Genomic DNA, 27,613 nt, shown 5'->3' with positions numbered 1-27,613 from the left:
AGCAATCGGGGTTAAGTAACTTGCTCAAGGTTACACGGCCAGTTATTTCTCGGTGTGGTGCTGAGTGTCTGAGCCCTGGATTCGATCTCCAGGTCGTCCCGACAATGGAGCCGGTACTCTTACTCGCTGAGCCACCTGGCCGCCCCTAAGCAATTGGGGTTAAGTAACTTGCTCAAGGTTACACGGCCAGGTGTTTCTGGGTGGGTGCTAAGTGTCTGAGCCCGGGATTCGATCTCCAGGTCGTTCTGACACTGGAGCCGGTGCTCTTACTCGCTGTGCTACCTGGCTGCCCCTTGCTATACTGTTTCAAAACCAGATGCTCTCAAATCTGTCCCCATCCCAAGATGAATAGTACCACACCCCCATCCCCAAGACTGGCCAAGAGGAAACAGACACATCCTTGGGAATTTATACGAGCATATTTGCATCAATACTCCTCCTCATAGGACACAGACTGTCAGTACAAGAAGGACCAATCCAACACCCTTATTCTTCAGATAAGGAAACTGAGTTTTGGAGATGGGAAGTAACTGCCTAAAATTGACTGAGCTGATTAGTGCACGGCACATCCAGGACTTGAACTCAGGCCTCACAACTTTTATTCCATTCCTCTTTTCTACTACAGTAGGCTGTTCTTCATGTCTCCAACATGTGCCAGAGTCCAGTTTAAGGTAGCATCCAAGGGTTGCAGCTGCTTCCATCCAGAGCTTCACTGCTAAGAACCTTGGGTTCCTGAGTCCAAGGATTTGGGGCACAAGAGGATAGGAGAGCCCAAGCAGAGTGGGGAAGTTCTCTCCCTTCCCCCTTGCACAATTTTACAAGAGACCCTGGCTCCATAAGAACTAGAGGAGAAGAGATGAAGAATGCAGAACTGAAGACCTGGAGAGGCAGACACCCTGAGGTTTGGGGGTAGGGGTAGGGGAGGAGTCATGTCAGTTCTGTTCCTCATTAATTTTTAATAAATATTTGTTGTTGTGGCTGCTGCTGCTTCCTTGGAGGTAGGAGGGCCTGGTCATCCCAACATTTTGGAGTGCTCCCCAGGGGGTTCCATCTCATGCTTGCTCAGGCTCTGGACCAAAAGAAGAAAACATCAGGGTTAGTTTTCCCCACCCTTGAAAGCTCCAACTAATGCCCCTACATCAGGAATGGTCTCAAAGTCTAAGAAAGGAGCAACCAGGCAGGCATAGAATAATGAGTAAACTTTTGGTGAAATGATCATCTCAATAATTTCCCTCTCTGTAAGCACAATCTTTTCTCAAAACCCAGAAAATAGCTTTTCTCACACTAGACACTCTCCAGGGAGATAACTGTCTTGTCCTCACCCCCTCCTAACCCACTGAGTTTCCACCCACTTCTTTTGGGAAGTTTTCTGCACTAATTTCTATCACACACAGACACACACACACACACACACACTCATGCAAATCCAGATCCCATCCCAACCCACTCATCTCCCTCACACAGACCCCAACCCTCTCCCAGGCACTGACCAGCTTCTGCGTCATCACCCTTGGCATTGGGCTCTTGCCACCAATCTGCATAGATGCTTTCCTCATAGTCACCGTCTCCTTCAAACTCTGTGTCTGACAGTGGTGGTTCTGACTCCAATGGTAGTGCCGACTCCTCTAGTTCCATCTACACTGGCCCCCAGGTAAAAGGAAGGGAAAAACGGAAGCAGAATGATTATGTCTATGACTTGGCCTTTTGCCCAAACCAAAGGGTAGCATCATCCCCCTATGTAGGATCGCAGACCTTGGAACTAGAGAGGACCTTTGAGTCTAACCACCCAGTTTTACAGATGAGGAAACTGAGATCCAAAGACATCAAATGACTTGTCCAAAGTCACAAAGTCATAAATAACAAAGCCAAGATTCAATCTGTGTTATACAAGGGGTTTGCTGGAGCCAGATCTGTTCCTATACACACACACACACACACACACACACACTTAATAGTATTTTATGTTTTCCAATTACATGTAAAGATTGTTTTCAACACTCACTTTTTTAAGATTTTGAGTTCCATTTTTTTCCTCCATCCCTCTCTGCCCATCTCCCTTCCTCCTCCTCAAGATGGCAAGCAATATGATATAGGTTATACATGTATAATCATATTAAACATATTTCCACATTAGTCATGTTGGAAAAGAAGAAATCAGAACAAAAGGGAAATGGCACGAGAAAGGGGAAAAAAAGAAAGAAAATAGTCTGCTTTGATCTGCGTTCAGACTTCATGCTTCTTTCTCTGGATGTGGATAGTATTTTTGATGATGAGTCTTTTGGAATTGTCTAGATCATTGTATAAGCCAGATCTATCTGGAGAGGCAATTGTTAAATTGTCAGCATGAGCAAATGCTACAAATAAAAATTTATAATTTGTTGAATGTCTATACTTAAGAAAGTAATGGAGAAAATGGTGATACATCAGATTAAATTTAGAAGCATGTTGTGCCTACATTTCAGAGAACTGGTTGTTAAACATTTACCAAAACATCACTAGATATAACAACAAGTCCAGTACTCTTTCCTCTACAACATATCACCTCCTTAGTACCACCACCATCACCCAGTTCCTTCTCAGACCAAGGATTTAGGAATAGGAGTAGCCTAATGGTGGATCCATCTGGTATGGTTCAAGGGTCCCAGAAAAGTTCCTAATCCAGTCCAAACCAACATTAAACACCTATTATGTTCAAGGCTTTGGGCTAAGTGCCAGAAATACAAGAAAGAAAACAAAAAAACAATCCCTGCCCTCAAGGAGCTTACATTTTATCTTTGGAGACATCAATAGGCAAACATATAGGTATATAAATGATAATTTGAGGAAGGAGGGGGTAGCAAGCATAAACAATTACAGGGACCTGGAAAGACTTCCCTTAGGAGACAGCACATAAACTGAGGGAGCCGGGGAGTTAAGAAGTGGAGAGATAAGGCAGAGAGATAATTCTGGGTGCAGAGAGAGTGGGTGATGACTCTGAGTTTGAGGAGCAGCAAATAAGTCAGTTTGACCGAAATTTACAATTAGTGAAGGGGCAACAACATGACAAATGTAGGCTGGAATCAGATGGTGAAAAGGGCACATTTTGGGGTTTTTTAGTTTTGGGGTTTTTTTTTACTTTTTGGAGGGGGGAAGGCAGGGCAATTGGGGTTAAGTGACTTGCCCAAGGTCACACAGCTAGTTAAGTGTTGAGCATCTGAGGCCGGATTTGAATTCAGGTCCTTCTGACTCCAGGGCTGGTGCTCTATTCACTGTACCACCTAGCTGCCCCCTAAGGGGAACATTTTGCCTGAAAAAGAGGAAGTCAGTGGTGACATGAAAGCTGTCTTTTAGTACAGAGTTTCCCTATCTGAAGAAAAGGAACTAGAAACCTAGCTGAGCCAGTCTCCTCTCTCAGAAGTTCCTCCAGGTGGGGTCTAGGTTGCCCTCATATCCTTCAACAAGAAGAGGATATGAATGTCCAGGGTCAGAGTATCTGTGTAGTAGGGGAAGGGGGGAGGTGGGGAAACCAAAAGTGAAAAGGAAAAGCAGAGACAAGCGGCTATGTGGCGCAGTAAGTAGAGTGCCAGCCCCAGAGTCAGGAGGACCTGAGTTCAGATACAGCCTCAGACACTTAATACACACACACACACACACACACACACACACACACACACACCCCTAGCAGTGTGACCTTGGGCAAGTTACTTAACCCCAATTGCCCTCCAAAAAGCAAAAAAATAAAAATAAAAAGAGTGAGGCTCTTTAGAAGAGAGGTCTAAAGGAGAAAGGCCAATTAATTAGACTTTTAATACAGTGTCATGAAGAGACACTACAGAGGCACAAGCAGTTTGGGTTCAAGTTAGAAATCTGATATCCTGGCCCTGGGACTGTTGGCAAGTCACTCTTAGTGCTCTAGACAATTCCTAAAATTGTAAATTGCAAAAAAGGTGCCACCCTGCATTGGAAGAGGGAATTTCCTTATTGGGTAAGTTCCTAATACTAATGAAATAAAAGGTCTGTTTTTTATATCCCATGTCAAAGAATATGAAACAGAAGCTGTAAAGAGGAGAATTTGTGCTTGATATCAGGAAAAGCTTCCTAAATCAGTAGAGTTGTCCCAAAGTGGAATGGGCTGCTCCAGAGGGGTGGCTTTCTCCTGGGAGAGAGGCAGAGGAGAGCTAAAAGGAGAAGTTCAATAGGTAGGCAGGGAACTAGATGGGAATAGTGTTACAAAAACCCAGGGAGGAGACAGTATCCAGAAGAAATAGGCATCTCAGTGTCAAATGCTGCAGAGGGTTTGAGAAGGAAAAGGACTGAGAAAAAGTCTTCAGGTTTAGCACTTAACCTTGGTAGCGATCACATGACTGGCAAGATGATGGAGAAGTTGTTTTCCACAAACCTCTGCCATTCAAAAACCTCATAAAAAAGGAATTATGGATTTAGAGTAAGCAATCCCAAAGGCAAAAAGGCAGAAATACTGCACAGAGTAAAAAACAAACAAACCATGAAATAAATATTAGAATTTGAAGACTTAGGATTTCTACTCAACCCCGCATTGCTCCAACCCATTTCATCCACAGGGTTCAGACAGCACAGGCAATCTTATAGGCTTGTGCTTCAGCAATGGGGGTCCCTGCCCAGTCCTTCCACAGCAGTGACTCAACCTGAACAACTCCACCCACTCCCATCCTACAAGAGGGAGCAGACACTCATTCTCTGCCATACAAAGGAAAGAAAGAGCAAATGGGGAGGAAGTGAAAGATGTGGGTGTTGCTGCTTTGTAGTACAACCAATTAGAGGAGAAAGAGCTTCCCTCTCTTGAAGGAAAGGGACTGGAAACCTAGCTAGTCCTCTCTCCCAGGAGTTTCCTCCAGGTGGGGTCTGGGTTAACCTCATATCCTTCAACAAGAAAGGGCTATGAATGCCCAGTATCTGAGCATCTGTGTAGTAGGGAAAGGGGAGAGCCAAAAAGTGAAGGGGAACATCAGAGACAAGTAACTGTGAATACAAGAGTAAGACTGAAAGACCAGAAGTCTAAGGAAGAAAGGCTAAGCTCACAAGCATATAAACTAACAGAGAGGCTCATAAAGACAGAAAGAAAAATAAGTAAAAACTCAGAGACCAAAAAACAACAAACTATTATACCTGAAGGAAAATGAACCAAAATAGTTATTGAAAAAGAGAATCCTGTGGAATGACTAGAGAGCATAAAAAAAATAACAAGGTATTTCATAATTTTGGCAAAATAAAGTACAATTGTTAAAATTAGATATTAGAAGTCAGGTTGAAAATCAGAGCTCTCAATAGACTTTCAAAAAAAAAATAGGGTGCAGAACTTAGAAGACAACGTTCCAAAGAAGAGATTCTGAAAGAGAAACTGATGGATTTGTAAAGCAAAAATAATCATAGAAACAAAAAAATTACTTAAGAGATGACAAGGAAAAAATACCAAAAATGGGGAAAACAATCATAACTTCAAATCAAAATGAATCAAACAATCCAATAAAATGAGAGTATCAGACTGGATTTTTTAAAACCCCAACAATTTGCTGTATACAAGAAATACATATAAAAGTAAAGACACAGAACAGAATGAAAAGGAAATTATTGGTAACCTTGGAGAATTTCACTTAAGTGGTGAGGTTGGAAGTCTGATTATCAAGGGTTAGAGTTGGAGGAAAGAAAAATAAAGTATAATGAGACAGAAGAATCTCCTAATTCTGTATAATAGAAAAAGAACATTTTGGGCAATGACAAGATAAACAGTATAACCATCTTTGAGTGTGGCTGAGGTAGAGTGAAGGCACAGGTCAAGAAAATTAAAAAGACTGATAAACTGGGAGTCCAAGGCATTTGAAGGGACAACAACATGTATACAGAATATATATTGAAATCAACAAATACACAAGCAGGGGTTGAGGTATAGAAGAAGACTATGAGTGAGGTCTTGAATTTTTTGAGAAAGGAGGGAGAATGACCTGGAGATTATTAGATAATGGGCACTCAGATCTCTAGACAGAATGAACCTCAAGGGAGAAGTTGTTGTGTGATGTCAGCAGGGAGGGAGTCTAAAAGTGGCAGCGAGGAGCAAGGAGTACTGTCTATTTCTCCACCTGCTCCCTGGGAGGGAGAAAAGGGGAGGGCCATGAGAGAATGTACATCCAGTCAGAACTGGAAAGGATGGCCAGGGACATAGTCTCTTCTGGGGGAGTCAGGTTTCTGTGAATTCAAGAAAATAGAAAGAGAGAGAAGGTCTAAGCTGAAAGGTACAACAGGAGAAGAGGTCAGAGGGACTAAGGAAGTAGTGAGGTTGAGATGAATGAAGATGAGAGACTGGGAAACAGTAACAGGGGAAGAGGATTTTTGCCCAAGCAATTGTGGATCACAAATCACCAGGATTAGGAAAGAAAGAGTTGGGAGTTTGCTAGCTGTTGGGATAAAATACCATTTGACCAGGACTCCCTTTGTCAACACCCCTGGAAGATAAAGTGTGGCAAAAGGGCCTCCAAAAGCATTCCCACAGAGACCTGAAATCCCAATAGCATCAATAAAAAAGTCTCACTTCTTGAGGTCAAGCACGGTCCTTGTCCTAGAGGCCTTTTTTTTAAACTAAACATTTTTCTTCAAGGAGTAATATCTCAGGGCGGCAAGGTGGCACAGTGAACAGAGCACCAGCCCTGATGTCAGGAGGACCTGAGTTCAAATCTGGCCTCAGACACTTAACACATACTAGCCCTGTGACCTTGGGCAAGTCATTTAACCCCAATTGCCCTCCAAAAAGAAAAAAAAAAGAAAAAAAAGGAGTAATATCTTAATTCTTACCCTTCTAGAGAAACATGAGAAGACTTTTCTGAACTGATACAGAGTGAAGGAAGCAGAACCAGGAGAACAATTTATACTATAACAACAATATTGTAAAGATAAACATCTTTGGAAGGCCTCTGATCAAGGCAATGACCAACCACAATTTCAGAGAACCCATAATGAAGCATGCTACCTTCCTCCTAATAGAGAGGTGACAGAATTAGTGTGCAAATTGAGACATATATTTTTTGAACATGACCACTGTGGAAATTTGTCTTCCTTGACTCTCTATATTTTTTTAAAAGATTTTTTCCCCCACTTGGTGGGATGGGAGCAGAAGGAAGTAGGAGGGAGAAAACATTAATTTCTGTTCATTAAAATTAATTTAATTTAAAAAAATTTAAGTCCAAGTGAGTAAATTTGTCAGGTTACTTAGTGGAAAATAGTTTCCCAGGCTGCTCTTCTCTTAAACAAAATAATCTGGAACCACATGAAAATACTGGGTGTCTGAAAAGGTAGAGAGCATAGAGTGCAGAGAGAGGCTTCAGGGAGGTTTGTAGAGAGGAAGGAGTGTACAGAAGTGATTTTGTCTAGTACAGGGTAAATAATAACACATTTATATAACTTACAAAGCACCTTTCTCATAAGACCCTGTGAGGTAGGTTGATAAAGGAAGATAAAGGATAAGTCAGAGAGGGTGAATGACTTGCCTACAACTGGCTAGTCACTATTGGAGCTAGGACTCAAAACCAGTCATCTGCCCTACACCACACCAGGTAATCCTGCCTCACAAATTGTGACATATAAAAAGTTCATGAGATATAGATTCTGGGTAATTAATCATTTTATTAATCATGCTAGCAATAATTAATAAAAGGGGTCAGTAGCATTCTTGAATGCCAAAGATTCCTCATGAAACCCACTAAATACAAATGCCCTTGGAAGAATGGGCATTTCTGAGGGTAGCAATCAACTTTGGTTAAAAAATAATGAGAAAATGAATATTATAATAAGGTGGACCTATTCTAATGATGGACTAGGAGACAGGTGATTTTGATTATCATTTACTTCCAAATCACCCCCAGCCTTGAGCAATATAGAGAAAGAATCTATCCCCACCCATACCTGAGTAGTACACCAATGAACTTCCCCACTTGGCTAGGGTCTGAACAAGACTGAGGAGAAAGTTGACCCAATATCATTTTGAGCAATTTCCTTCAGATGCTGGCTTGGCCTACTAGAGAATGAGGATCTAGGAAGGTAAAAAAAAAAATGTGGATTTCCCCAATAATTGGTTATTTAATAATCATTTCTCTCACAAATCCTATGTGAAATGAGGAAATTGGATTAATTGACTTCTAAAGGTTTCTTCCAGCTCTAAATTCTATGATCTTATGTAATCATTAATACATCTCTTCCTAGAGGCAGTTTCTTCTAAAATGAGGCAGAACTTGTGAGAGCACCCCCACAGGAACACACACACACACACACACACACACACACACACACAGCCACACACACAGCTTCATCCACCCAGGGTCAGGAAGATGCAGAGCACTCACCTCATCATCTGACTGCAAATATAATCGAGCAAACTCTAGCAGCTCCCGGAGTTCTGTGGTCTGGTTATGGTAGAGTATCGCTTCCTGGAATGAGGAAGAAGGTGAATGGAGCATAGGATTACAGATTTACATCTCATTTGTACTTACAACCTCATTCCAGCTTACTACTGGTGGGGACTGCATATCTTTGCTTGCTACCCTCTATGTGAAGCCCCCATTTATTATGTTTCAGGGGCATGTTACCTATTGCGGCCTTGGGACCCTTCTCTTAGAGAGGCAGTATGGTACACAGGAAAAAGTATTAGCTCTAATGTCAGAAGTTACTGTTGTTGTTCAGTCTTGTTCTACTCTCCATTTGGGGTTTTCTTGGCAAAGATACTGGAGTGATTTGCTGTCTCTTTCTCCAGCTCACTTTACAGATGAGGAAACTGAGACAAACAGGGTTAATTGACTTGGCCAGGGTCACACTGCTATTAAGTGTCTGAGGCCACATTTGAACTCAGGTCTTCCTGACTCCAGGCCCAGCACTTTATCCACTGTGCCACCTGGGTTCAAATCCCATCTCTGATTTTTACTACTGGAGTGACCATGGACAAGTCCCTTAACTTCCCCTGGATCTGTTTCTTCATATAGAAAAGTCCCTTAACTTCATCTGTAAAATGGAGAGGAAGGAGGGACCAGATGACCTCTGAAGTCCTTGATCTATTTAGATCTAGAAGGGGAACTTAGAGGTCATCTGATCCATCCACCTCAACCTACAGAGGAGTAACTGAAGCCCAGAAGTGGAAATGATTTGTTCAAGGTTATATTTTACTTAGTGTTCTCTGACTTCTTACTATGTCTACCATACCATTAGGACAATATGTCAGCTGGATTCTTCTGAGACTTGAGGATTCAGGAGAGAAGGGAGGAGACTAATTCTAGGGCCCATCTGAGAAGGGGAACTGGAAAAGAATATCCCTGGCCTGAGCTCTTAGATACTGTAGGAGTGATAAGTACAAGCAGGTTATCCTGAGCTTAACCTTACCATAGCCCCTTCACCTCCTGGAGGCTAAGACCCTAAGGAGACATGGCTCAGCCCGAGGATGGATGGGAGTGAGGGGAGTCGAAGTCAAGATTTGTTCCTTTGAAAAAAAAATTAAACCAGATAGCATGAGAGTAACTCCTAAGTAAGCCCTACCTCCCGGGGCTGGAAATCCTCCTCCTGAAGCCCCCAACGCTCTCGGTGAAATCGGTAATACACCAAGTTCTGCTGCATTATGTTGTCTGCAGGGTCAAAAAGCATGTAGCTGGCTACACTCCGGGCAGCCTGTCGAACATCATTCACTGGGAAAACAGAGTTATGAGTAAGGAGGAGCCATGCCTACACCCACAATTGGGAACAATCTTCTCCCTCTTCCCCTTCCCCATTGTTCATCTCTTCCAGGGCAAGGTCCCCCAAACCCATCTTTCATCAGGTTATCTCCCTCCCTTCCTGCTTCCACCTCCCAGGAATTCCCTCCCTGACTTTCTCCTCACCCAGGGGCAATTTTCTATTGTTCACCCTTCTCCTCCACCATCATCAGCAACTCTACTCTCTCTTCCTAGGTATTCTACCTGCCTTTCCAAGGCTCAGCTTCCCTTCTTTCCCCCTTCTCAGGTTGCCTTGGTCCTCCCTTAAGTGTCCTCCAAACTGTTCCTGTCCCCCAATACCTCTCTCTTCCTGTACCTACAAAAGTCTTCCCCTGTCCTCCCCAAGTTCTGCAGACCCCAATTCCCCATTCTCAAATACTTGCATCCTACTCTTTTCCCACCCTTCCCCTTTTCTTTGTGGGTCCCAATTCTCCAACATTAATTACTTGCAACCATCCTTTCCATCCTTCTCTTTTTTCCTCATGGAAGGACTTACATTTGTAGTAGGCAAATTGGAGGTAGTGATACATCGTAGCCACAAATTTGTCCACAAAGTAGCCACCCACGTTGGGGGTTAGATTGGCCTCACAATCCACTTTGCATTGTAGAGATTCTGCAAAACGGTCTAAAGGGGTGGGAGGAGATGGGGATGGACACATAAAACTACAAGCTCTAACCTGCCCCTCCCTCAGATTGCTCCCATCCTTTGGAATGCAGCAACCAAAAATAGGCCTGGGGAAAGAACTAGAGGTTCAAGGAGTCTGAAGGAATTTCAAGGAAACTCAGATGGAATCATGAAGGGTAGTGGCCATTCCTGAGCAGAGTTCAGGTGCCACTTCCTACATTCTCTCTCCTTAGAAAACATTTAGTATTATTTTGTATCCAAATCACCGAAGATATCATTGAATAAATGCATGATGAAGAAAAAAGATAGGCTGGTCGTGTGGTAAGAGGGAGAGATAATTGGTATAGAGCCCTTGTGTTCCATTGGTATTCCCAATATTAAGACCATTCATTAAGAGCTCCCTTCTCATCTCACATCACTTAGATATGTTATCACTAGTATCACTACTTCCTCCTTCATTCCTGTCTCAGAGGAAGAGATGGCCCTTTTCCTAACCAAGGCCAACCTCTCTACATATACCCTTGATCTCATCCTGTCCCATCTTCTCTAGCAGATGGCCCCACTCTCTCTCTTATCATCCAGCTCTTCCTATTTACTCTATCACCTTCCCCTATAAACACACCCATGCTTCCCTGTTCTTAAAAAATAAACCCTCCTCAGACACTTGACACAAAAATAAACTAGCCATGTGACCTTGGGCAAGTCACTTAAAATCCCAATTGCCCTATCCTCCCCCCTCCAAAAAAGCAAAAATAAATAAATAAAATAAACCCTCACTTGTTGCTACTATCCCTGCTAGCTACTGTCCAGCATCTCATTTCTCCTCAGCTAATCTTCTTGAAAAATCCTTCTATCCCAGGTGCCTCCATTTCCCCTCTTCTCACTCATTTCTAAATCCTTTGCCATCTGACTTCCAACCTTATCATTCAACTGAAACTTCTCTCTCAAGTTACCAATGAGCTCTTAATTGCCAAATCGAATGGCCTTTTCTCAGTCCCCGGATTTCTTGACCTCTATGCAGCATTTGATACTGTGGAGCACCTTCTTCTACTGAAAAGTCTCTCCTCTCTAGGTTTTCATGATATTACTCTCCAGGCTCTCCTGTCTCTGTCCATGTCATGGTCCACTCACTAACCATAGATGTCCCTAAATGCTCTGTTCAGGGCCCTTTTCTCTTCTCCTTTAATACTATATTGAATTGGTGACTTCATCAGTCATCTCTATGCAGGTGATTCCCAGAGCTATATAACCAATCCTTGTCTCTCCCCTGAGCTCCAGTACTGAATCTCCAGCAGCCTTTTGGACATCTCTAAGTGACCTATAGGCATGTCAAACTCAATGTGTACAAAACAGAATTCACTTCCCCCAAAGTCCCTCCCCTCTTCTGAAATGCCTTATAAAGAGTAGGTAGTCATTGAATGTTTACTGAATTGAAATCAGGAAGTTGAGGTTAGTGAGGAAAATCTCCTGTGGAGATAAGGTTTTTAGCAAAGGTCTAAGGTGGGGCATTTTCCAAGTGGTCCCCTTCATTGGGGCCACTGGGGCTCACAGGGGTGATTCAGCAGGGGAAACCTGAGGAAGTGCAGAATGATAGAAAGCAAGGTACCTGCAATAGATGGGTAGAAGTCCTTGAAGTCTGAGAGCTCATGCGCCCCCTCACAACCAGCCAGGCAGTTGGCAAAGACAGTGAGATAGTCAGCAAGAGCTCGCTCCATATCCCCAACACTGCTTCGGAAATCACCGCTATTGTAGAGCTTCACAGCCTGGACGAACACTGCCTAGGAGAGGAGATATTTGGGGGAGTCAAAGCCTACCTAGTCTTCTGACAAACCTTGGAATGGGGTGGGGAGGCTCCTCTCCAAGCCCACTTGCCAGTCCTTCCCTTTTCTCCACCAGATTCAGCCATTTTCCTATTCCCTCCATGCTCTTCCTACTCCAGAAACACCCCCCCACACACACACACACACAGGATCCCACCTCATAGGGGTGGGCCTCCAAGTCTGTGAGGTATTCATCCACATCCAGGAGTCCCCTGTAGTAGTTAAGGTACTTGGTGGTCATCTCATGCTTGGGGTTTCTTTGCAGGAAGGTGTAGGCAGCAGCCACTGCTTTCTCTAGCTGGTTAGACTAGGTAGAAAGGGGGGCAGAACATCAGAATAGAGAGATCACTCAAAGTCTTGGGGAAGAATAAGGAAGGAGAGGTTCTTGTAATTCCCTGAACACAAATCTCATCCCAATCCTTATAGGTTCCGGAGATGGAGGCCGGGGATACTGGGAAAAAAATGGTGATGGGATCAGAGTGGGGAGAAGGTATACTAAGGGCCAAAGACAGGGGCTGGAGGGAACTGGGGGAGAGGGGCAGGAGTTAGGGGCCCCCAAGGGAGAGAAACAAGGTAGGGAAAGAAATCAGTCAATTCATACACATTTAATAAGCATCTGCTATATATCAGGTACTATGTTAAGCCCTGGAGATAGAAAGACAAAACTAGAATTGTCCCTGCCCTCAAAAGCTTCCATCCTATCAGAGGGAAACAACAGGTAAACATATAAATCATAACAAAGTAGCTTGTGGGATAAGAAAAGGCCTCATTTGGGCTGTAGAGCTCAGAAGGGAGATAGTGAGTCTAGAAATTGGAGAAGAGGAGAAAGTGAATTCCAGGCACAGGCATCAGCCTGGGCAAAAGGCACAGTGAAGCAAGATGAAATGTTGTTTATACCAGGAATAGCAAAGCAGATCATTCTGGCTGGACCAAAAAGGGAAAGTAAGGTGTAACAATTCGGCAAGGTGGCCGATGCCAGATTGGGAAGGCTTTTCAATGCCAAACAAAAGAGCTGACATTTTATCTTAGAGGCCACAGGGAGCCACTGGAGTTTTTTGAACAAGGGAGATCACAAGATCAGACATGGAACTTTAGGAATATCACTCTGGTTCTTGTGGGGGGTATAGAACACTAAAGAGGGGAGATCCTTGAAGGAGGGAGACCAGTTAGGAGGTGGTAATCATCCAGGTGAGAGGAAAGAAAGACAAGGACACACTGGGGAATAGTGGGACAGGAAACACTGGGGAAGAGAGGCAAAGGTTGGGAGGGGACAGAAACAAGGGTAGTGGGATCAATGTAAAAGAGAAGTAGGAACTAGGGGGATACTAAGGGAAGAGAAAAAGGGACTGAGAGACACAAGTCCTCATGGCTGGCACACAGTAGGCACTTAATAAATGTTTATTGAATGGAATTTAATCTACACTGGGTAATTTATATTTTTGTAAATATTCATCCATTTCACTCAGAACATCAGACTTATTGGCATATAATTGGGTAAAATGACTCAATTATTGCTTTAATTTCTTCTTCATTGATCACTCTTTATTTTTGATGCTGGTAATTTGGTTTTTCTTCTTTTTAATCAAATTAACTAATGGCTTATTTACCTTATTGGTTTGTTGGGTTTTTTTTTTGTTTGCTTTCCCCATAAAACCAGATGCTAGATTTATTTATTAGTTCAGTAGCTTTTTTACTTTCAGTTTTATTTATCTCACCTTTGATTTTCAGGATTTCCAATTTGATGCTCAATTGGGGATTTTAAATTTGATCTTTTTCCGGTTTTGAGTTGAATCTACACTGGGGGAGAAATGCTGGGATAGTGAAACAATGAGGTAATAGGAGCATTAAATGAGGGAAGCAGATGGAGAAAGAAGTTGGGGACATACTGGGAGCAGAGGATGAGGGACTGGCATAGCAAAAAAAAAAAAAAAGGGACAAAGACTGGCAAATACTGGGAAAGGACAGGTAGCTAGAGTCCAAGAAATTGAGAAGTAGGGATTCTTTAGAGGTTAGAGGTGCTGAGCAGGCAGGGGCAGAGAGAAGTGGGGAGGAAAACCCATACCTTAAATAGGGCATAATGAAGATATTGATAAGGCAACCGACTCTGGAAGTCCTTGAGCAGCTGTCGGGGCGGGTAAGGCACCTGGAAGGCTGGCAGGGTCCGCTTGCACCGCCTCAGGCAAGCTGCCCGCTCCAACACCTGCCCAAAAAACCATAACTCTCGGCCCCACTCTTCCTCCAGCTCTTCTTTGGTCCCCCAGGCTGGGGAATGCTCCCCAGAAGCTCTGGTACTGCTACAGTTGGCATGGCAGAAGGCTTCACTGTCCTGAAGCAGCCTGTGCAGCCTCAGTGATGCCTCCAGGTAGCGGGCACTCTCTTTCCAGCTCTCGCCCTCGTACTGCTCCAGGGCATAGGCATAGGCTGAGCCTAAAGGCATTAGGTCCTCTGGGGGGAAGCCTCGAAAACTATACTTCTCATACTGTGCCCAGACACTGCCCACCAGGAAAAGCAGCAGCCCCCACGTTTGCCCCATGCCCCAAGCCCAGAGTCCCACAGGCTCCTTGAGGGCCCTGGCCTCCAGATACTGAAGTAGGGGTGGGGAGGCAGGAAAAGGGGCGGGATTTGGGGGACTGGTCACGGAGGAGCAGAGGGGCAGCCAGCTGGGTCTTAGTGCCTCTCTTACTGATTGGGGGCGGGGAGGTACTAAGATTTAGAACATAATAGGAATAGAAAGTTGCCTGGTGAGAGACTCCCCCGAAGAGGAAATGGGGAACATACTCAGGAATTTGTCCTTGGGGAGTGTGGAACAAGCAGTGGTCCAAGCCCCACCAAATTCCCAGCACTCTCTTCCAATATCTTCAACTCCACTGTGAGAATTTAAGGGCCTAGAGGCCTGGCTTTGGGGAGGACACCCCAGCTGCGGACTGTCTGGCTGCGGAAGGAGTGGCCCGGGCTTTCTACACTGGAGACCTCTATGTCCTCCACTCTTTGTGATCAGGAAATTGAGGGAGAAGAGCAATGTTAGCTGTCCAGTTAGCCATACTTCCCAGATGACCAGGCTGTCCAGGGGGAACATTCTAATGCTATTTAATCCTGTGATTTCAGGTCACCCCATTAAATGAGATAATATTTATAGTGGGCTTGGCACACAATGGTTGCTTAATGAATGCTTCGGTATCCCTATCTCTGCCTCCCCTCCATCTGAGTTTCTAGAATGCCGGAACTCCCGGCAAAGGAGACACCCCAGGCCATATCCCCACCCCACCCCAGTACATTGCCTCAGGGTCCTGGAAACCAGGGAAGTCCTTCCAGCTGTCTAGCTTTAGAGACCGGGGCTGAGCCGGCATTGTGGTCGATGCTCAGAGAACTTTGCCCACTCTGAGACCCTCTTGGCTTCTGGTGGGAAGCCCAGCATGGGTTGGGGGAGTGATTGGAAGGTTCGCTCCAGAGAATCTGCTTCACGATCTGTAGTTTCTTTAAGTACCGTCAAAAATAGATTCCTACTCCTCCCCATCCCAATTTGGGGAAGGAGGGAGGGACACGCTGGAAGAGCGAGCACTAAACCAGGCGCTAGGACCTAGCGGCAGCTCTGGAAAAAGAAGCTGCAAGTTTTCCTAAATAGTTGTTCCAACTTTTTCCTTTCCCCAAAGCCCCTTCCCCCTCTCTCCGGATGTTTCCCGCGCCCCAACCCTACCACCTGGGGGGGGGGGGGGGGGGGAGGGAGGGGGAGAGGGAGGGTGGCAGGAGGGATGGAGAGGCTCCCTTAGGAAAGTTTGTGGTCTCTTTCTCTGGCCTCTCCCCCAACTGCCCACCACCTCCTTAGCTCCCCCCGCAGCCAGCTCAGCTTCCCCAGCCCCCATTCCACGTAGACTGCTTTGGGGGAAGGGGGGTGAGGGTGGTGTGCATTGACAGGAAGGGGGGGAGCCAGCGCTGGGCGAAGGAGAAGCCGGAGGAGGAGGCAGAGAAGGCGCCTTGGTCTCTCTCGCTCTCAGCCAAACCAGCTGCAGCACCATGTCCCCCTGGGGCTCCCTCAGCCGCATCCTCCCCCTATTCCCCATCCTCCTTCTGCTCCTGCAGGCCTCAGGAAGGGCCCTGGGCCGGGCCAGCCCCGGTGGGGGGCCCTTAGAAGATGTGGTTATTGAGAGGTACCACGTTCCCCGAGCCTGTCCTCGAGAGGTGCAGATGGGGGACTTCATCCGCTACCACTACAATGGCACCTTTGAGGATGGCAAGAAGTTTGATTCCAGGTAAGGGGGTGGGGGCACCCCCAAACACACCATTCCCCATCTCCCTGACCTCAGGGATTTACCTTCTTTCACTCTTAAACATACTTGGTCTCCCACAGATCCTCTGTACCTAAAGACCTCCTGCTCTCCACCAATTGTCCCACTTCCCATGTGTTCTTTTCTTTCTCCTCCCATCGCTCCATTCATACACACACACCTCCCCAAAGTGCCTGAGATAGCAGCACCCAAGGGCCGATTGCTTTTTTTGCCTGTGATTTGCATGTTGTTTGCATGCTGCATCTATTTTCTAAAGAAGTGGGATATGGGTACACAGGATGTACTCCACTGCATCAGCACACCAATAGTATGTATGTGTGTGTGTGTGGGGGGGGGGGTGAATATCAGTCTGGGACCCCTTTCAGACAGATTGTTCCCTCATCTCACTTTGACACTAGTTTCCTTTCTTCCTTCCCCCTCCCCCACCAGTTTTGAGGGTCTTTGATATCAGAAAGGGAGCTGGCATTTATTTGAGGGAAGGGATTATTCAGAGTCTAAAACAGAGAGACAGGATAAGTACTAATCTTGGAGTGAGGGAAAAGATGAAAGCATCACCCAGCACAGATATTTCTCCTGTGTCCCCTGACATCTCATTGCTGAACTCCTCCCCATTCCCTCCAAGGCCTTTCTCTCCTCCTCCCTCAGCTTCCTTCCATTTTAAAGGCTCTAACCTTGGCTGTCCATCTTGCTGACCTAGAGATTTGAAATCTGACTTGTCTTCTCCAGAGAGGCCTGAGGTTAGGGGAGAGGGAGTAGACTGTGCTGATATGAGGCTGGCTTCCAAAGATGATAGGGTATGTACCCAGGATCATAGGTCTGCTCTTTGCTCCACTGACATGGTAGTTCCCCCGCCAAATGCTGCCACTCTTAGGAAAATAACTGCTTTGTAAAACCACTAAGGTATCTTGGGAATCATCAGAAGCTATGGGGAGTTGTGGCAGAGGTGGCAGAGGGGGTGGGTAGTGCTGGGTAGGAGAGCAATAACTAGGAATGTGTTCACATAAGGCAAAAACAGCATTGTTTTATGGGGGGAGGAATTATTGGTGTTAAGGATGTCTCCCAGAGAAGGCATCACAAAGAACCTCAAGATGAAGCACAGAGATAGTAGCCACATGAGAAGAAAGTGTGCGCCCCTGGACATTGCTGCCCTGGAGCAAAGCCCTATTGGCATGAGATCAAGTTCTGCTAGGCAGTCTTTTGAGTCAGCTATTTCTCCAAATGACCCAAGAGTCCCTAGGAGAAAAATCTGACTGCTATTTTCTAACCCAAGCAGGCAAAATCAGGCCTGGACCTCACCCCCAAGGCCCAAACCCAGAAAGACAGATTTCCAGTTTGATATTCAATCCCCAAATAAAAGGGCTTCCCCATTTCTGAAACAGAGGCTGAATCCTGATGGGACAGGGGTCATCAAGGACATGATAATTCAGCTGGGGAGGGGAAAACAGAAAATTTCGTTTGCAGAAGTGTGCAAGCCTGCAGAGGGGACATTGTTTATGTGTATGTGTTTCTATAGATATACAGGTCCAGGCATAGACCTGTGTGTATGTACAAGCATAGGCGATCATGAGTAAAAAATAAGCAAATAATGATAGCTAGCATTTATGAGGCAGCCAGGTTGTCCAGTGGTCAGAGCACCAGGCCTAGGGTCAGGAAGACCTGAGTTCAAATCTGGTCTCAGACCCTTACTAGCTATGTGACCCTGAGAAAGTCATTTAACCCTGTTTGCCTCAATTTCTCCATCTGTCAAGTGAGTTGGAAGTGGAAACGGCAAATCACTCCAATATCTTTGCCCAGAAAACCCCAAATGGGGTCACAAGGAGTCACCAAGCAGCACTTATATGTTGATTTAAAGTTTTCAAAGTACTTTAGAAGTATTATCTCATTCGATTCTCACAACAACCCTGGGAGATAGGTGTTATTGTTATCCCCATTTAACTGATGAAACTGTGGCAGACAAAAGCTCATAAGTCACAAAGCTCCTAAGTGTCTGATACAGGATTTGGACTCAGGTCTTCCTTGACTCCAGGCCCAGAATTCTGTCTACTGTGCCACATTGCTTACTGGGGATCATACTTATGGGTAGTACATGCCTATCCTTATATGTATTTTTTCAGAGGCATGTTGTGTAGGAGATTGGCACATATATACATCTAGAAACATGCTTTGTGTTATGCATGTGTGTAGATTTGCTGGGGTGTACCTATAGCTGTTTTTTTTTGAGGGGGGAGGGCAAGGCAATTGGGGTTAGTGAGTGTGTCAAGTGTCTGAGGTCAGATTTCAACTCAGGTCCTCCTGATTCTAGGGCTGGTGCTCTATTCACTGTACCACCTAGCAGCCCCCTATAGCTTTGATAGCTTACATTTCTAGAGTGCTTTACCTTTCCCCTAGGAGATAGGTAGTATAGGTATCCCTATTTTACAGATGAGGAAACTGAGGCTCAAGAAGTTTAAATGACTTACTGAAGTTGATGCAGATAACAAAACGTTTAGTCCAGATTTGAACCCAAGTCCACTGACTCCAAAATTTATTGTTCCTTCTACTGTACCCACATGCCTGAAATGATTCTGGGTCACTTAGTCCTGTCTTCATCCCCTCTTCTGCAGCTATGATCGTGGTGTGACAGTAGCAGGTGTGGTGGGTGTGGGCCGGCTCATCACTGGCATGGACCGAGGGCTCATGGGGATGTGTGTCAACGAACGACGACACCTCATCGTACCTCCCCACCTCGGCTATGGCAGCATCGGGGTTGGTGAGCAAGGGAAAGGGGGTTGTTGGGACACAGATGCATGAAAAATTATAGGGGAGACCTTGGTCAGAGGAAATGGTAGAGAAGCACAACCACATTAATACTAGGTGCTTAAAAGTTACAAAATGGCTAGTACAAGTATGATTATTATTACCATTTTACACATGGGAAAACTGAGTCTCAGAGAGGTTGAAGTGACTAACCCACAGTCACACACCTAGGAAATGTTGGAACCTGGACTGGACCCAAATTGAATTATGAGTTCAGTACTTTTTCTACCCTATCATATAGCCTCTCTCATAGAGCAAAGGCCGTATGGGGTAGCAGAAGCTAGGATGCTCCTGGGAAGGAAGACATCCCTTTGAAGGGAGGGGTAGGACTTTCCCTTGATCGCCACTGGGGCTAACAGATCAACCTCCCCTCCTCAGCCGGGCTGATCCCTCCTGACACCACACTGTACTTTGACGTTGTCCTGTTGGATGTATGGAACAAGGAGGACTCAGTGCAGGTGAACACTCTTCTTCGGCCACCAAATTGTCCCCGCATGGTTCAGGACAGTGACTTTGTCCGCTACCACTACAATGGCACATTACTGGATGGAACAGCTTTTGACTCCAGGTAATGGGGTCTCAGGGGACCCTGGAAGGCACTGAGGAATGTGAAGCCTGGGAGATGAGGGAATGGCACAGGGAACCAGGAGTCTTCTCCCTCCTCAATGTCTCCTCCATCTCATTCTCCATAGCTACAGCAAGAGTAGCACTTATGACACCTACGTGGGCTCAGGATGGCTCATCAAGGGCATGGACCAGGGGCTGCTAGGGATGTGTCCTGGAGAGAAAAGGAAGATCATCATACCCCCCTTCCTGGCATATGGAGAGAAAGGCTATGGTGAGAACAATGGGCTCAAGTGTGGCTGTTAGGAGGAAAGTGAAGGCACTAGAAAAGGGGTAAGAGGGGACATCTCTGCAGGTTGACTTTTTTTTTTTTTAGTCAGTTGGGGTTAAGTGATTTGCCCAGGGTTACACAGCTAGTAAGTGTCGAGTGTCTGAGGCTGGATTTGAACTCAGGTCATCCTGATGGATTATAGGGCTGATGCTCTATACAGTGTGCCACCAAGCTGTCCCTGCAGCTAGTATTTTAGAAATACAAATGATGTGCAAATGCTACCCATCCCTTGACAGAACAGTGATGAAGTCAGGATACAGACTGAGATTGTTTAATCGTTTAAACAGAATTGTGTTTTGGTTAACCATACACATTTGTTATGAGTTTTTTCTTTATTTTTTCCCTCCAGTATGGGTGGGGAGTGGGGGGCGGGGAAGGAAAGGGAAGGAGAGAAAATGTATATTGGTTAATTGAAATGTTTAATTTAAAAAAATTAATTTATTTACCTTTAGTTTACAACATTCAGTTCCACAGTTACTTGAGTTTCAAATTTCCTCCCCGTCCCGCCCCTCCTCCCCCCATCTTCCCCCTCCCCCTCCATCATGGTGTCATGCACTCAAATATAGGACCTACAAATATCTTCACATTAATCATTAGTCGGGTTGTAAAGAAGGATTATAACTGATGGAATGATCAGTGAGAAAGAGGAAACTAAACAAAACAAGAAAAAGAAACAGAGCAAGTAGTTTGTTTCAATCTACATTCAGACTCCGCATCTCTTTCTCTGGATATGGACATCTCTTTAGATCATGAGTCTTTTAACTTTACATTGCTGAGAGGAGCCCAGTCTATCAAAGTGAGTCATCACACACACGTTGTATCTGTGATTGTGTACAGATTTCTCCTGGTTCTGCTCTTCTGGCTCAGCATTAGTTTATATAGGTTTCTCCAGGTTGTTATGAAGTCCATCTGCTCTTCATTTCTTATAGCACAGTAGTATTCCATCACAATCATATACCACAATTTGTTCAGCCATTCCCCAATTGATGGGCATCCCCTTGATTTCCAGTTCTTTGTCACCACAAAAAAGAGTCACTATAAATATTTTTGCACATACAGGTACTTCTCTGATGTCTTTGGGATATAACCCTAGAAGTGGTATTACTGGGTCAAAGGGTATGCATTTATTTATAGCCCTTTGGGCATAGTTCCAGATTGCTCTCCAGAATGGTTGAATTAGTTCACAACTCCACCAACAGTGCATTAGTGTTCCAATTTTTCCACATCCTCTCCAGCATTGATCATTTTCTGTTTTGTCATCTTAGCCAATCTGGCTGGTGAGATGTGGTACCTCAGAGTTGTTTTGATTTGCATTTCTCTAATCAATAGTAATTTAGAGCCTTTTTTCATATGCTTATAGATATCATTAATTTCATCTTCTGAGAACTGACTTTATATCCTTTGACCATTTATCAATAGGGGAGTGGCTTGTATTCTTATAGATTTGACTCAATTCTTTGTATATTTTAGAAAACGAGGCCTTTATCAGAGACATTGGTTGTAAAAAATTCTTTCCCAATTTTCCATTTCCCCCTTAATCTTGGTTACATTGGCTTTATTTGTATAGAAACTTTCCATTTTAATGTAATCAAAATTATCCATTTTGTATTTATTAATGCTCTCTAACTTTTGTTTTGTCATAAAATCTTCCCCTCTCCATAGATCTGACAGGTAAACTATTCCTTGCTCTCCCAGACTGCTTAAGGTATCAGCCTTTATACCTAGATCGTACACCCATTTCGACTTTATTTTGGTGTACTTTGTTAGATATTGGTCTATGCCCAATTTCTGCCATACTATGTTCCAGTTTTCCCAGCAGTTTTTGTCAAATAGTGCGTTCTTATCCCCAAAACTGGGGTCTTTGGGTTTATCAAACAGTAGATTACTATAGTCATTGGCTGCTGAGTCTTATGTACCTAATCTATTCCATTGATCCACTACTCTATTCCTCAGCCAGTACCAAGTAGTTTTGATGACTGCTGCTTTATAATACAGATTAAAATCTGGTATGGCTAGGCCACCTTCCCCAGCATTTCTTTTCATTAATTGCATTGATATTTTGGACCTTTTGTTCTACCAAATGAATTTTGCTACTATTTTTTCTAGCTCTACAAAGTAATTTTTTGGTAGATTGATTGGTATGGCACTAAATATATAATTTAATGTAGGCAAAATTATCATTTTTATTATATTAGCTTGACCCAGCCATGAACAACTGACATTTTTCTAATTAGTTAGATCTGACTTTATTTGTGTGAAAAGTGTTTTGTAATTGGGTTCATATAGGTCCTGGGTTTGTTTTGGCAGGTAGATTCCCAAATATTTTATAATGTCTACAGTAACTTTAAATGGGATTTCTCTTTCTATCTTTTGCTGTTGGATTTCATTAGAGATACATAGGAATGCCAAGGACTTATGTGGGTTTATTTTATATCCTGCAACTTTGCCAAATTTATTTATTATCTCAAGTAGTTTTTTACTTGATTCTCTATGATTCTCTAAGTATATCATCTGCAAAGAGTGATAGCTTAGTCAATATTTAATTTTTTTAAATGATATGCAAACTATTCTCCCCCAAGCTTGGTATTCCAGAGAAAATTTAGAGGATGGGGGAGCAGCCCAAGGAAGCTTGACTGTGGGCATTCCTCTCTTTACCCTCTAGGAACTGTGATCCCTCCTCAGGCTTCCCTCGTTTTCCATGTCCTTCTAATTGATGTCCACAATCCCAAGGACAGTGTCCAGCTAGAGACTCTGCTGCTGCCTCCAGGCTGTGGGAGGAAAGCTGTGGCAGGGGATTTCATGCGATACCATTACAATGGCTCCCTGATGGATGGCACCATTTTTGACTCCAGGTAAGAGGTGGGATAGGCCTATGGGAGAATGGCAAGCACTGAAGAAGTTGCTGAAACAAGTCACTGGAAATAGAAAAGCGACTGGAGGAAGCGCTGGGGGAAAGAATCACAGAATCATACTGTCTGTGTGACTGTGGGCAAGTCACCTGATCTCTCAATGCTCTAGGTGGCTCCCTAAGGCCCTAAGTTGCAGGAAAGGTGCTGACCTGCACTGGTAGAAAGAGCTCCTTGCCAGGAGTACCCTGCACCAAAAAAATTACAGGTCTATACTTGTGTTAGTACATATTTAACTACATCAATATATAATGCATTAATATATAGTATATATCCTGGTTAAGTAAAATTTATGCTAAACAAAATTATTTATATATTTTATTTTATCTGCAATAACATAACATTCAAAATTTCATAGCATACCTAGCAAAACTTAAGTCACACTGCTGAGTATTCACCCACCCTTTGAGAACCATGTGTTGGGCACTATGGGATTAAAAGCCAAAAATTAAATAGTCTCTCCTTTCTAGGAGCTTACAGTCTATTTAGAGAAACAATAAATACCTACAAATTTAAATACAAAATATACACCAAAAATACAAGATCTTTGATGGGGGGAGAAAGTATTGGTATCTAGGAAGGTCAGGAAAGGCCTCATCTAGGAGTTGACCATTAAGCTAAGCTGTGAAGGAAGCTAGATTTTCTATGAGGCAGAAATGAGGAGAGAGTGCATCCCAGTCATAGGATTCAGTTAATGCAAGAACATGGTGGTGGGAGATGGAACATCACATATAAGAAAGAGCAAACTGGTCAATTTATCTATCCTGTTGTGTTTGTGAAGGATGATAGTAAACCTTACATCTAGATAGGTAGGTTACTGTGAGGTGATGGACTCAAGATGTCCAATGAGTTTTTGGATGTGGCCAATGAGGGCATTTGTTTTTCTTGGTTATGCATAATTGTTACAAAGATTTGGTCTTCCTCCCTCTTTTCTTTTGTCCTTCCCTCCTCCCTTTCTTCTCTCCTCCTTCCCTTCCCTCCTTCTTTCCTCCTTTCCTCTCTTCCTCCCTTTCTCCCTTTCCTCCTCTCCTTCCTTTTTTCTTCTCTCCTTCCCTTCCTTTTCTTTTTCTTCCCTTCCTTCCCTCTTCTTTCCTTTTCTTCCTCCTTTCTTTCCTTCCCTCCCTCTTCCTTTCTTTTCTCCCTCTTTTCCTTCCTTTCCTCCTTCCTCCTTTTCTTCCCTCCTTCTTTCCTGCCCTCTTTCCTTCTTTCTTTCTTTCCATTCTTCCTTCTTTTCTTTCTTTCCTTTTTTCCCCTCAATTTTTTGGGAGAGATAATAAGCACTTGCTGATTTTTCAAAAAAGCAAAATCAAAGATACACTTTTTTAAGAAAGAAAAGGAGGATGGAAACAGATAGTGAGAGGTTTTAAAAGTCAAACAGGGCAGTCTGTATTTTATTCCAGAAGCAAGACAGAATCCCTGGAGGCTCTTGAATAAGAGAGTGAAATGATCAGAACTATGCTTTAGGAATATCACTTTGACAACTGGGTGGAGGGTGACAGACTGAAGGCAGGGGGATCAATCAGAAGGCTACTGCAGTGGTCCAGCTGAGGAGCCATGAGGACCTGTACTGGGGAAGTGGCCAGACAGCTAGAGGGAGAGACGTGATCAGATATAGAACTGACTGCACTACAGTCCAGTCATTAAGGAGAAGGACTGGGCCCATCTAGTCCATGAGGCTGATTAGTCACGGTATTCGGAGGGCATGGGGGAATCTCTTTGCCACTACCTGACAACACAACCCCTACTTTATATTGCAGCTACTCCAGAAACCACACATACAATACTTACATAGGGCAGGGTTACATCATCCCAGGCATGGACCTGGGTCTGCAGGGAGTATGCATCGGAGAGCTCCGACGAATCACCATCCCTCCACATCTTGCCTATGGAGAAAATGGAGCTGGTAGGATTTTCTCCTTTACCTACCCCCCACCCCATTGCAAACACTAGTCTTGATCCTTCCCTTATGTTTGTCTTCCAGTTACAATGGGGACAGCTTTTCTCAAACCATTAGATACACCCCCATGATACTAGGCAATGGCCAGGGCTTTGAGGTCCAGCCTGGCCCTTCTCCCTTTACATAAATACAAATTATTTGAGTTGTCCAGTAGGGTCTCAGGAATGTGATTCAAAAATAAAATAATTTTTTTTAACGTGATCATCGTCTGCTGGAGAAGTCTAATGCTTACTTCCATTTTTTCCCATAAGGAGGGCAAAGTGATTTCAAAGGCTATGGCATGTTGGTTTCCCTTCTTATCACTAGTCCTGGATGACAGGGAGAGAGTGTGCAGACAGTAGAGAAAAGGAAGGATTGGTATTTATAATAGGGTTTTGTTTTGTTTTTTTTGGAGGGGGGAAGGCGGGGCAATTGGGGGTAAGTGACTTGCCCAAGGTCACACAGCTAATAAGTGTTAAGTGTTTGAGGCCGGATTTGAACTCAGGTACTTCTGACTCCAGGGCTGGTGCTCTATTCACTGCATCACCTAGCTGCCCCAGGAGTGGTATTTAGAGCTGGGGTCTCCCATTCCTCAGAGCCATGGAGGTCTCAAGATTCATCTGGGTGACCTTGGGCAAGGGGAGGGGGACAAGCATTTATTAAGGGCCTACCACCATGTGCCAGGCACCATGCTGAGCACTTGAAAAATATCTCATTTGATCCTTCACAACAACCCTGGGAGGTAGGTGCTATTATGATCTCCATTTTACAGTTGAGAAAACTGAGGCAAGCAAAGGTTAAGTGACTTGCCCAGGGTCACAGAGCCAAGAAGTGTCTGAATCAAGATCTGAATTCAGGTCTTCCTTACTCTTTGCCCAGTGCTCTATCCACTGTTCCACCTAGCTAACTGCCTCTAACCTAAGGCAGATTAGGAAATCCCTTAACTTCCCTGGGTCTCTCTTTCTTCATCTGTAAAATGGGGGCAAGGAGGTGGATTAGATTGGCCTTGAAGTTTCTGTTTAGCTCTAAGTCTATACTTATGTGACGGTGTGTTGCTCGTCCTGGGCTCCAGGAGACAAGATCCCTGGATCAGCAGTACTGATCTTCGACGTTCACGTCATCGACTTCCACAACCCATCTGACACAGTAGAAACTCAGACGATCTCCAGGCCCAGCAAAGGCTGCAACGAGACTTCCAGACTGGGGGATTTTGTACGCTATCACTATAACTGCTCCTTGCTGGATGGCACCAAGCTCTTCTCTTCGTGAGTACTGGGCAGGGGAGAGTCATGCATTCATTCATTCAGGTAATGTTCTTTAAGCACTTGCCACATGCCAGTTCCCATGCAGAGGTGCTAGGGACACAAAGACAAAACCCAAAACAGCTTCTGTCTTTACTCTTTACAGGAGTTAAATCTTCTACTGGTAAAGAAATGGAGTATAGGAGAACTGCCCCCAACCACCACCACCACACCAGGTGGCAATTGTTCCATTGTTCCTTATAGGGGACAAGGAAAGAAAAAAAAAGAAACCAAACCAAACAATCTGTGTTGATCTAGGGGCTGGTTATTTGGTTTCCAGACAATCTAAGGCAGAAGTTCTGAATCTGGGATCCATGGATAGATTTCAGGGGGTCCTTGAATTTGTGTTGTTTTTAAAAAAAAATTTTGATCACTGTATTTCACATAATTGGTTTCCTTGGTAATCCTATTTTATGTATTTAAAAACTATTCTGAGAAGGGTGGCACAGGCTCCACCAGACTGGCAAAGGCGCACAAGACACATGAAAAGGTCAAGTGCTCTCATTTAGGGTCACTTATTTCTTCTGCCTGATTCCCACATGTCTATTATAGCTATTTTCTCATTCCTAAGTATTTCCAAAGGGGAGAGATATGGAGGAACAAGTATTTATTACGTGCCAGGCGGCAGCTAGGTAGCAAGTGTGGGCTGGGAGTCAGGAAGTCACTGTAGAGTGCTGGGCCTGGGGTCACGAAGACTCATCTTCCTGAGTTCAAATCTGACCTCTGACACTTATTAGCTATATGACCCTGGACAAGTCACTTTACCCTGTTTACCTTAATTCTTCATCTGTAAAAAGAGCTAGAGAAGGAAATGGCAAACCACTCCAGTCTCTCTGCCAAGATAACTTCAAATAAGGTTCTAAAGAGTTAGACACAATTGAAAAATGACTTAACAACAACAAAGTGTGTTTAGAGTCAATTAGGTGGCTAAAGTGCTCGACTTCAACTAGAAAGAACTCAGTATAAGTCTTGCTTCAGATATTTACTAGTTGTGTGACCTTAGACAAGTCCCTTAAACTTTTTTTTGGAGTCAATCAGTGTTAGGTGACTTGCCCAGGGTCACACAACTAGTAAGTGTCTGAGGCCAGATTTGAATTCTGGTCCTCCTGACCCCAGGGCCAGTGCTGTATCCACTATATCTCCAAGTCCCTTAAACTTTCAGTGCCCCAGATTCTTCATCTTTAAAATAGGGATAATAATAGCTTCTTCCTCACTAGGTAGTTGTAAGGATCAAATGAGGTAATATATGCAAAGCATTTAGCAAATCTTAAAGTGCTATTTAAATGCTAAGTTATTATTTCTGCACATTTGGAT

General features: G+C 44.1%; 2 protein-coding genes across 3 annotated transcripts in view; one reads left to right on the top strand and one right to left on the bottom strand.

Moving 5' to 3' along the window:
* Window positions 1-581: 581 nt before the first annotated feature.
* P3H4 (prolyl 3-hydroxylase family member 4 (inactive)) lies at window positions 582-14,828 on the bottom strand. Of its 2 annotated transcripts, XM_069067702.1 has the most exons (8): window positions 14,245-14,823; window positions 12,340-12,489; window positions 11,969-12,140; window positions 10,234-10,362; window positions 9,526-9,671; window positions 8,346-8,429; window positions 1,491-1,635; window positions 582-1,069 (listed from the first exon to the last, which is right to left on the bottom strand). In XM_069067702.1, exons 1-8 carry the CDS (start codon window positions 14,713-14,715, stop codon window positions 1,053-1,055), a joined length of 1,314 nt encoding a protein of 437 aa, XP_068923803.1. In that variant the 5' UTR covers window positions 14,716-14,823; the 3' UTR covers window positions 582-1,052. The 2 variants fall into 2 exon arrangements, with proteins under 2 accessions (XP_068923803.1, XP_068923804.1); XM_069067703.1 differs by lacking the exon at window positions 12,340-12,489 and having other exon boundaries at window positions 14,245-14,828.
* A 1,093-nt stretch (window positions 14,829-15,921) lies between these two features.
* The window catches only part of FKBP10 (FKBP prolyl isomerase 10), a 15,161-nt gene continuing 3,469 nt past the window's right edge, over window positions 15,922-27,613 (top strand). Inside the window, exons 1-7 of the mRNA XM_069067701.1 lie at window positions 15,922-16,429; window positions 19,069-19,214; window positions 19,640-19,829; window positions 19,954-20,099; window positions 22,819-23,008; window positions 24,820-24,965; window positions 26,071-26,263. Coding sequence (XP_068923802.1) covers window positions 16,194-16,429; window positions 19,069-19,214; window positions 19,640-19,829; window positions 19,954-20,099; window positions 22,819-23,008; window positions 24,820-24,965; window positions 26,071-26,263 — 1,247 coding nt within the window. The 5' untranslated portion in view covers window positions 15,922-16,193. The remainder of the gene's footprint in view (window positions 16,430-19,068; window positions 19,215-19,639; window positions 19,830-19,953; window positions 20,100-22,818; window positions 23,009-24,819; window positions 24,966-26,070; window positions 26,264-27,613) is intronic.

This window comes from Petaurus breviceps, unplaced genomic scaffold (genome assembly GCF_028583685.1).
Source record: "Petaurus breviceps papuanus isolate PSGF00001 unplaced genomic scaffold, PetGlider_PUasm1.0 90750, whole genome shotgun sequence".
Taxonomy (NCBI): domain Eukaryota; kingdom Metazoa; phylum Chordata; class Mammalia; order Diprotodontia; family Petauridae; genus Petaurus; species Petaurus breviceps.
This window is presented reverse-complemented; position numbering and strand designations above follow the sequence as displayed.